This window comes from Frankliniella occidentalis, unplaced genomic scaffold (assembly GCF_000697945.3).
Source record: "Frankliniella occidentalis isolate FOCC.00 unplaced genomic scaffold, Focc_3.1 Scaffold374, whole genome shotgun sequence".
Taxonomy (NCBI): Eukaryota; Metazoa; Arthropoda; class Insecta; order Thysanoptera; family Thripidae; genus Frankliniella; species Frankliniella occidentalis.
In genome coordinates, this window is record NW_026267497.1 from 150,317 (window position 1) to 160,193 (window position 9,877).

Here is a 9,877-nt window from a genome sequence, read left to right on the forward strand (position 1 = left end):
GGCGCCGTGGAGCAGCCGCCGAGAAGTGAGCGCTAGCGAGTGACGCGCCACCTAGGTGGCCGCCCGGCGAAACTCCAACCACCACCGGATTTTGTAGTCTTTTTTGAGGTGGAAACCGGGCAAAGCCGACCCTCCATTCCCTTTATTCTCCGTGCTTGCTGTGTTCTTCTTTTTCTCCTGCCTTCTTCCGCTTGAGGGGGAGGGGAGGAGCAAAATGTTACCAACTGCCAAACTTGATATTTCGATGAACTTTGTAAAGAGGGTGCAAAAAGCGCGGTAGGTGGCAAAAATATCAAAACTAAAATATTAAAAAAAGGAAAATTTGATGAAAGTACATTTTCACTTCTTCTATGTTCTTTAGTTGATCTTTTTTCAAAGACCTGTTTCCTTGAAGTGCTGGGGTTGGTGCACAGGCAGGCGCAGAGCAGAAGCAGAGTGTGTCCAGCAAAACAACAACAAACATGGCACGTCTAATGTGTGATGCGTTCGCAGATATTTGTGTTCTCATGTCTTATTTTTAAGAGTGACTATCAGATGCTCTAAAATATTTTTCACGTACGCTTTGTTATTGTGATTGTCCATTATGGCGCTTCTCGTGGTAAGCCTCCTATACTGCGCTCTGCCCATCAATGCGAGTCGACAGCTCTTTCCCTTTGCGTATGTTATTAGTCGTTTCTATTTATTTATTTATTTTTACAGGCGGCAATGCCAGTGTCACGAAAAGTGAGCATCCGTGGAAATATCACCCCTAAGGACTATCTTCGACGGATGAACCATCTAGCTAGTGTCTTCTTTACAACTGTGCGTTAGTTAACCTTTACAAGTGTTATGGCGCCCAATGATGATTACTTACCAGCCTCAAGGTAGCCATTATGAAAGGGGTAAATTTTCTTCTGTCCATACTGACACCAGTAATCTCCACCTGTCAGTTTTACTCTGTAAGTAATACGTAGTAAGTTTATTTCATCAACGCTGTGTCTGCCAAACCTCCTTCCAATTCTTCATCGCTAAACCCACAGTATTGTTGTCGTTGTGGTTAGGTGCTGTACTTTTTATTAAAATCACCAGCCTACCCTTAGAGGTTAACTTTGTGATGGTTGATTGCCTGCCTTCACTAAGAAAAATGTATCTTTTACTAGGTCCTCAGTGTTTCTCACTGTCCATATGTCCACGGGGTCACAGTCATCCATATAGACTTAAGGATTTAACTACTCATAATAATCAAAAGCAATGATACATTTTAAAGCACTTGTGAATCCATATAATTTTAAAGAAGCAGGCATTGTCAAAGTTGTCATCTAATTGCAGTTTGTATTGTTGAATTATTTCTTACTATATATTTTTTTTTCTTGTTTTTGGAAGAAAATGTTTGAAACAGTTTTAGACTAATAGACTCTACTTTTGTTTAGCTTCTTCTTTGCCTGTGTTCAAATCTCTAGATGATAGTTTTTCATCAAAGTCTTATTTTTGTACTCCTTGTAAACCCTTCCAAATTTTCATTAAATAATTCAAAATTGGTCTATTCTTTGATCATAACTTTTGTCCCTCTATTTCTTTCATCTTACATAATTAATAACTATGAATGCATGTTTCCCCGCATTCATCTTTGGAGGGGTGGGGAATGCACACATTTGTATGGGGGAGGGTGAATCAAAACATATAGAATTATTGGATTTCCTGGTCAAAAAACTAATATATTGAAAGTGAACTGCTTTATTTACTAGGTGGGTGTATTCTGATGCAGAATTTAGTTCTGATTCAACTGATTCTATAAATAATACATTTTAGACAGTAAAAAACATTAAAAAATTGACTCACCAGTGAGGATGTTGTGCACAAGCTTTAACTCTGGTGAGACTACTTTCAAGTGGCTTTTGACTTCTACACAAAACTTTTCCATTATTCTTTTTACTGTTTGTTGCATTAAAGCAATCAGAGCATGATACTGCATCAGTATATTACCTCATAAGAAAGGGAAACAGTTCAATATCCATATTTTAGTTTTTATGGTAAAAAAAAATTGGGTTTATCTTTGTCCACTGCCCCATACATATGTCCATGTACAATAATAATCAAGACAAAGCATCTGTAGTTTTACAATGCAGCAATCAGAAGAAAATTTAAATGAAAGTACACTGGCAAGAGAAATTAGAGAGCAAAGTAAACCATTGGGGGAAAATGCAAAAATTTGTCACAACAATCAATACAATTACTGGAAGTGAATTGAAAATATTGTGCTGTCACAGCCTTTGAACATGAAGCCAACTCATGATTACAACTAGTTAGGCAGAACTAATTTTTTCTGCCTGGTCCGCATTTTTATATGTCTGCAACCAGAAAAAAACAAACTTAATATTGAAAATTATGATCAGTTAACAAGAAACTTTCTTCATGTTCAAGTATTGGAAACCTTTAGCTGCATAAGTATCACTCACCCAAAACTGAATGAAAAAATGTTGAGTTTTAGTTATCATTGACTTCGTCATTGAGGTCCTGGCCTGGAGGTTGAGGTGGGTGCAGAACTCGGTCATACACCCCCTGAATCCTTCTAGAGGCACGGCGTAAAAATTCATCGATAGTGATTTCACCCTCATCATAATCTTCAGTAAGACCGTTTATCCTTTCATCGTTGACTAAGGCACTTGCTTTGCGTGCACGGCTTGCTTGTGCACCACCGTCTAGCACAATGTGGTCTGAATTACAGATGTCCTCCAACTTAACACAGGCCGCTACAAGTAAGGGACAAAATATTAGTAAACACTCATTAGAAAGCAACAGCAGTAAGATGCCATTTTTTTCTTTAACATTAATTATAGGACCTTACAGAGTAGCTGGAACATGTTTGGTTTGTCCCGTTTTGCTTGGCGGTACATTGAGGCATTGTACGACTCACAGCAGTTGGATGTCCTATACTTGTTCCGGTACACAGACAAGATTCTTAATCTAGAGGGGATTAGCCAAGTATTTTGGTAATATCTCAGTAGTCGAGCAAGGATCTCCAGTCTTAGCTCAATGGCTCGGTTCAAAACGGTCAAATGACCATCAATTAGGTCATCCCTTTTTAGCAGGGGGATGGCACAAAGTGACCGCACAACACTGTCTGCTTCTTCATTGTCCCTCAGCACAGGTCTAAGGCCAAGTTCTTTGGCTTTTTGGCTGACTTTCTGAAACATATTTCAAATGTGATCTTAAACCTGGTGCAAGTATTCAGAATTTGCTTGGCACTGTATCTCCCCTCACCATAGGAGGTGGTGTGTATAAACTTCTATGGAAAAGGCATACAAATGCATCATTAAATTAACAAAACAGTCAGCCAGGCTCTGAAATTTTCAAATATATACTGGTGATGCTACTCTGATCAGTTACTTTAAGTTACTTTTTTGAAAGACTTTTGTCTGCATCATTACCTTGTAAAAAACATATGAGATGACTAATTACTAATTAATACTATATTTAAACTGCACTGCAGAATACTGAACTTACATCTGTGTGGTGGAAGAAGCATCCATGGCGTTCCACATTTGGGAAAACTTGCGCCCATCCTGCTTGTTCCCCTGGTTCGAAATCACACATGATTTTGGTAGGTCTGAAATTAGGGCACATGGCCCTTATGGCCCTCAGTGCTACCACATAACATGCTGTGGTTTTACTTTGCATGAGCACAGAGCCCAGAGGAATGATCTGAAAAATAAAGACAACAATTAAATGTATTACAAGGAAAGACGCTACCAAAACAATATGTATAGGTGAAACGAATAAACCATACATGTGGATTTGATTTCCTCCTAAGTGTGACCAGATTTAGAATTTGAGCACATCCAGAGTGTTCTGGGGTTATAAATGTACCATCACTAAAAACAAGTTTTACTGTGCCCCTATTTAAGTACCGTCGTTGTCTTTGTGAGAAAAGAAGGACACATCTGGTTCTATCTTGAGTTCTTCCAACAACCCCAGCATAGATGTTATCCTCATCATCAGGGGACTGGGTCATCCATCTTAACTCATCAGTATTTAGAAGGTTTGCTAGCTCTGTCAGCGTCCTGGGTAATTGGGGCCAACCTTCTCTCCTGGCCTGTTCCATGGACCTCCGAACTTTCTTGAATGGCATATTGGCAAAAGCTTCCGCAGGGGTCCTATGAAAAAGCAGAATAGCAGCACTATAGATTGGTTTGATTTTAATCTGCCAAAACAACAGAGATTTGTCACAAAATGTCGGAGTGAACAATTATTTTTCAACATGTAAAAAGGCTTTTGAAAATATTGAAATATACAATTCCAATAACAGATACTTGATTCAATTAAATTGGGTAGTTTGGAAAAGGGAAAATAAGGCCAAGGAAACAAGACGTATGTTAAACGACTCCAGTGAAATGATAAAGATCAAAGTGGTGTCAAGAGAATAATTTTGACATCATTTCAACATTGTTTTGACTAAAAAATTAGACAACTTTCAGGTCATGTGAGGTCAAAATAATGCCAAATGACACTACGTTATCTTTTCTTTTCACTGGGATACCTTAGTCGCCTCCGTTCTTCATGATAAATTTCATGGAGGGTGCTGTTGTCTTCCTTGTCACGACACCTCTCCAAGATAGCATGTCGAAGTCTCCGCTCATGTTGAAGAAATCTTGGAGGTGGGTGGACGTGACGTCCGCAAGCTCTAAAACTACCATCACGGGGATCTATGCTGGCTGCTCCAGTGCAGCGCAAAGTGTGATAGTGGTAGCAGCGCACGTAGACGCGACCGCCTTTCATCAATTTGTTAAAGTGGTAACTGTGGTGGTCCGGCCCATGAATAAGCAGGGTATTTCGCCTGATTCCGTTCTGAAGATTAATCACGGGTGGCATGGCAGTCACTTCATTTGACACGTGTAAAATTGCACGGACTTCTCACACATTAGGATAGCCTTGGGCCAACAACAACAACAACAGCAGCAACAGCAAACAAAAACAACGGCGACGACGACGACGAACAGAGAGGGGTAGTTAATGCGTTTATTTTCATGGCGTCACTACAGATGTCGCTGCAGGGCAGGGAATGACTACATGATTTACTTAATTTCTTATCCTTTATTTTCAGTGCCACATTATTATTTCAGAAACGACATAAAGAATACTACTGTCAACTCCCTACTTTAGAAAAATAGAAAAGAAGAATAACTTGAAAAATTTCCAATTTAAAAAGGGTTGGGTAGACTGTCCCCCCCCCCCCCCCCCCCCCCCCTTTTCCACTCACTCTACTCACTCACTCGACTCATTCGTTTGCTCGTTGCTCCAGTCTCCTGTTGATCAGAAACACCATCGACAAGATGAATCCTGAACAAGTAAGTGGTTTCCGTCCATTTCGGCTTAAAAGTTATTTTGCTACAAACCATATACAATACTAATGTGCCGCAATACTTAAAAGCACAGACTTTCGTTGGCTTTTCATGCCAAGGGTACAGCTTTTCATGGTTATGTTCCTCCCAATAAACACGAAAAACTCACGAAGACATCATATTGACATGAAAAGGACTAATTTGGTCACGAGAGAGGTCAAAAATTAGGCCAAAACTCAGTCATTTTGACGTCAAATGTCCGAAAATGACCTTTTCGTGACATTTTCGTGTTCTCTGGGTGGGTCCAAACGACGTTGTCATCGCATGATGAAACTCGAGCCAAAGTCTAGCATAGCATCTCTATGTAGCATTTCATAAAGTTTTTGATTTTAATATTTCATATATGTTATTCCAATGAAAAGTGGCAAGTCTCTTGGAGGTCACTCTCTCTTCTCTTGAGCTCAGTTTGACACATGCGTAAAGTTTCACCCAGTCTTCCTGTATTTTTGAAGAATAATATGGTATCTACATTTCAAGCTTGAAATATATAAACTGGAGTGTAATTTTCCTCTGAAAAATGCACAAGAACTGTATAGACTGAAATAGTTTTTATCTGAGGGCTAATTTTCTCGTAGTAAATCTCAGTTTTTGTCAATTTTTCAGCAATTATTTTTTACTGGTGTTAGACTTGATGAACTTAAATTATTTCTATTACAGAAGCAGTTCTGTTTACCACCACCTCTAGTTTTGGATGAGGACATCATCCTTAAAGACATGATAGAAGCCGGCACAAGGAAGTCCCTCGCTGAGGTAAGATTCTTTGAAATGTCATTCAGAAAGGAAGACTAGTTCCTTTAGTCCTACCACAATTGGGCTGTGAAGTGAAGGAAAGCAAGGGGGCGAGAATTAACTGTGCAGACAACAGAGCTCCTGACAAATCATTGTTTTATAACTGACAGTGGAAGCAGACAACCGACAATGTTTAAACATCTTATACTTCAGACGTTCCACTCCTACACTTTGCGCTCAACTTTTCTGTGGAACTATCTGATAAGGAAACCTGGGTGAGAGCAGATTTTAAAGAAAAATGTACAGGCAAGGACATATCAGGCGGTTTTTTTTTATTTTTATAAAAATGTAAACTATTGAGAACAGTTTCAATTTTAAATCCAAAGTGATTTTGAATTCAAACTGTTATCAATAGTTCATATTTTAATAAAAATAAAAAGGTACCTGGTATCCCTTTACCTGTACATTTCTTAGTAAACTGTGGTCTCACCCAGGTTTCTTAGTCAACTATTTCCGCAGAAAAGTTAAACGCAAGATGTGGAGAGTGGAGCGTCTGATGCAATTTCAAAATTTTAGTTGCCAAAAGGGGATAAGTCAACCTTATTTGATGACCCATATACAATGCCTCAATGCCATCAACATCTCAGTTTGGGGAGAAAGTGTTCAATAAGTGCAATCATTTTTACTTAGGTCAAGTTCCCAACACTATATCGTTTAAGTGGGTCAGTCTGGACCCCTTGTCCTTTTTAACAAGGCTAACCTGTCAACCCCAAACAACTTAAAAACAGTCTTTTTATTTCTTCCATAGCTCAAACCACAATTTGACGTTGCACTCAAGGAGCTCAAAGAAGCCATTGCCAGCAACTCCCCGCTGTCGCAAGATGAGCTAACAGCCGCATTTTCTGCATCCATCAGTGAGGCTAACGGGCATATTGTGTCCTCTTTAAATAAGGTACGGTTGCTGTAATGTGTTTTAATTAAAATTTTCTGTGAAAAGAATATGCAACATCTAAAACTAGAACTTTGTTTCTAACTTTCAGTTAAAGCAAGAAGTGAAGAGTTATGGTGAAGATGGTGCCATTAACAAGGACGACATGCTTCGAGCATGCACTACTGCTTTCAGTCAGGTAGGACTCTCTTTTGTGCACATGTCTTACAAAAACCATCTCCTAAAAATTTGGATTTGTTGTCAGTTATGCACTTGACCTTGTTTTCCTATTGACAAAATATCAAAACAGCCATAAATGAGTTTCTAATCAGCCTTCCCAACCTATCCACATTACTATCTAAATATTGTCAGTGAATTTCCAACTAATAACCTTTGCTTATCTTTCAGGCGAACAGTCATATTCTGTCTTCCTTAAAGAAGGTACAGTCGCTGTAATGTGTTTAAAAATTTTCTGTGAAAAGAATATGCAACATCTAAAACTAGAACTTTGTTTCTAACTTTCAGTTAAGGCAAGAAGTGAAAACTTTTGGTCAAACTAGCGCCACCAATAATGAAGACATTTATGAAGCATGTTCGTCATCCTTCAATCAGGTAAGACTCTCTTCTGTGTACACTTGTCTTACGGAAATCAACTCCTTAAAATTTGGATATTGTTATTAGTTATCCACTCAACCTTGTTTTTCTATTGACAAAATATCAAAACAACCATAAAACATACTTTATAATCTCTTCCAGCTCAAATCGAAGTTCGATGATGCATTGCAAGAGTTAAAGCAAGCTGCTGATGCCAATGACTCACGTATGACACAAGATGAGTTAGTTTCGGCATGCAATGCATCTCTCCGACAGGTAGGCCATTCTTTGAACCATGTTCCATTTGTAAGATGTGGTTCTATACAGCCCTCCCACCCCATCCGCATTACTATCTAATTATTGCCACTGAATTTCCAACTACCAATCTTTGTTTTTTATCCTTCAGGCTAACAGTGAGATTACCTCCATGATGGAAAAGGTACGGTTGCTGTAATGTGTTTTAAAATTTTCTGTGAAAAGAATAACAAATATCTAAAACTAATACTTTTTTCTTTCTTTCAGTTAAAGCTGGAAGTAAAAAGTGTGCGTGAAGCAGTAAGTGCGGGAAACAAGAATCAACATACAGCATTTACTGCTTCTGTGATTGACGTAAGGCCTTGTTTTACAAAGACATTTTTAATCGTTCCATTACATAATGGGTTTCTACTCAACCCTACCTCACCAAATATCCACCTTGCTCTCCACCTTGATTACTATTCTTATTAAATTATTAACTCAAGGGGCTTCTACTGTATGACATAGCCTTCTTCAACTTTCTTGTTCTTGTTTCTTTCAGATGAAGAATGAGGTGATGTCTCACATAACAGAAGAACTCAGAGAGGTAAGGATGCTGTTTTAATAATGTGCTTTCAAATGTCACCTTATGAAAATCAATCTGAGGAGGGAAATAACTGATCTTTGTCTTCCTTTAACTTTCAGGTAAAGAGTGCAATTGTATCCACAATTGTGGAGGTAAGGATGCTCTTGCTTTTAACTTTTTTTAATCTAATAAATTTTGGAATCTGATGGATTTACTTTCTTTGCAGCAACAGAGGAAGGTCCTTGCTGACATAGCGAATGCCGTGGAGCAATGTGTCAGCACAGCATTTAATGAGGTAATACATAGTTATTTATGCTGCACTCCGTAAGAAACTTAACAGTTTGAGAAAATATGGTTGTCATTCTGGTTTTGCACCGTATGCTTCCTTGACACAATCTACATTGTGTGGCAATACTTGAGACTCCGTGAACATCTCTATTTTTTTCTCAATTTCGACCATCTCTTTTTCTATCACCCGTCATCACTTATCTGATGCACTCTTACTAGCCTAAGATGTGGGCCATTGTATGGTCTCACAATGGTAATCCATGCCACTTTATTTGCATGTGCCTCATTCTTTTTGAACTGTTTCAGAAGTATCAAACAAAATCACAAGCATCACGTCGAGATGAATCTTTTCTCTCACCAGGACTCTATGAAGATGGAAATAATGCGTCTGTGAGTATATTGCACATTGGCATTCTATTGAACTGGTCAAAATCACCTTTCTTATGACCTTAGATTGTCAGCTAATGGGTATTCATTACTTGTTTTAGCCTTCTTACCAAGACGTTGGGCAGGAGGATGAGGAGAGCGAGAGTGAAAATATTATTCACTTGGTAAGCAGACATACTATTAAGATGTGAGAGAACGTTTTGGAAAAAGTCATCCATAGCTGATTTTTTTTTTTAAGGATGAAGCCACTTCATCTAATGCTGTGCAAATGGGGACTTTGGCTGAAGTGAAGGTATAAATACTTAATGACTTGATAAGAATTATTTACATGCAAGGAAACATTTCTGACAGCAAGACATATACTTTCTGTTTTGCAGGCAGATATTTTGAAGAAAGTTGGCAATAATGCAGGAGCAAGCACGAGTGAGGCTGGATCCTCACGCTCTCATAAGCGCAAAGTAGCTAGCACTCCCACCAAGAGCAAAACACCTACTGTTGTAAATGTAATTGTTGTAAGTGCTAGATTTAGATAAAAAAAACCTGCAATTTTGTACATGTGACTTAAAAGTCTCTCTTGTTTGTTACCTAATTATCATTTCTCTACAACAGAATTCGTCTGATGAAGAGACAGATGAGGAACTCCAACCCAAAAACAAAAAGGTCAGTTTGCAAATATTTTGTATCGAAGTGCATATTTGCACCAGTTAGGTGCACCAAGTCCATGACTATTTGCACCAATTTTTCCCCCCTTCC

At 38.6% G+C, this 9,877-nt stretch overlaps 2 protein-coding genes across 2 annotated transcripts; both read left to right on the forward strand.

The window, feature by feature from the left end:
- Positions 1-5,309: 5,309 nt before the first annotated feature.
- On the forward strand, positions 5,310-7,647 carry LOC127751191 (uncharacterized; the record flags this gene model as incomplete). The annotated part of the gene is given in 6 exon segments (XM_052274317.1): positions 5,310-5,324; positions 5,982-6,128; positions 6,916-7,059; positions 7,148-7,234; positions 7,444-7,476; positions 7,561-7,647. Coding segments are annotated over 6 exon segments (513 nt in total), but the record flags the coding sequence as incomplete, so codon positions are not given.
- A 157-nt stretch (positions 7,648-7,804) lies between these two features.
- LOC127751195 (uncharacterized) lies at positions 7,805-9,531 on the forward strand. The gene is made up of 8 exons (XM_052274318.1): positions 7,805-7,905; positions 8,036-8,068; positions 8,152-8,238; positions 8,426-8,470; positions 8,569-8,601; positions 8,676-8,744; positions 9,044-9,127; positions 9,226-9,531. Exons 1-8 carry the CDS (start codon positions 7,858-7,860, stop codon positions 9,313-9,315), a joined length of 489 nt encoding a protein of 162 aa, XP_052130278.1. The 5' UTR covers positions 7,805-7,857; the 3' UTR covers positions 9,316-9,531.
- The last annotated feature ends 346 nt before the right edge of the window (positions 9,532-9,877 follow it).

Coding starts and splice junctions, on each gene's coding strand:
- LOC127751195 (XM_052274318.1), top strand. CDS start 7,858: ATGACACAAGATGAGTTAGTTTCGGCATGCAATGCATCTCTCCGACAG. Junction 8,471..8,568: donor TAACAGAAGAACTCAGAGAG/GTAAGGATGCTG, acceptor TTTAACTTTCAG/GTAAAGAGTGCAATTGTATC. Junction 8,602..8,675: donor TTGTATCCACAATTGTGGAG/GTAAGGATGCTC, acceptor CTTTCTTTGCAG/CAACAGAGGAAGGTCCTTGC.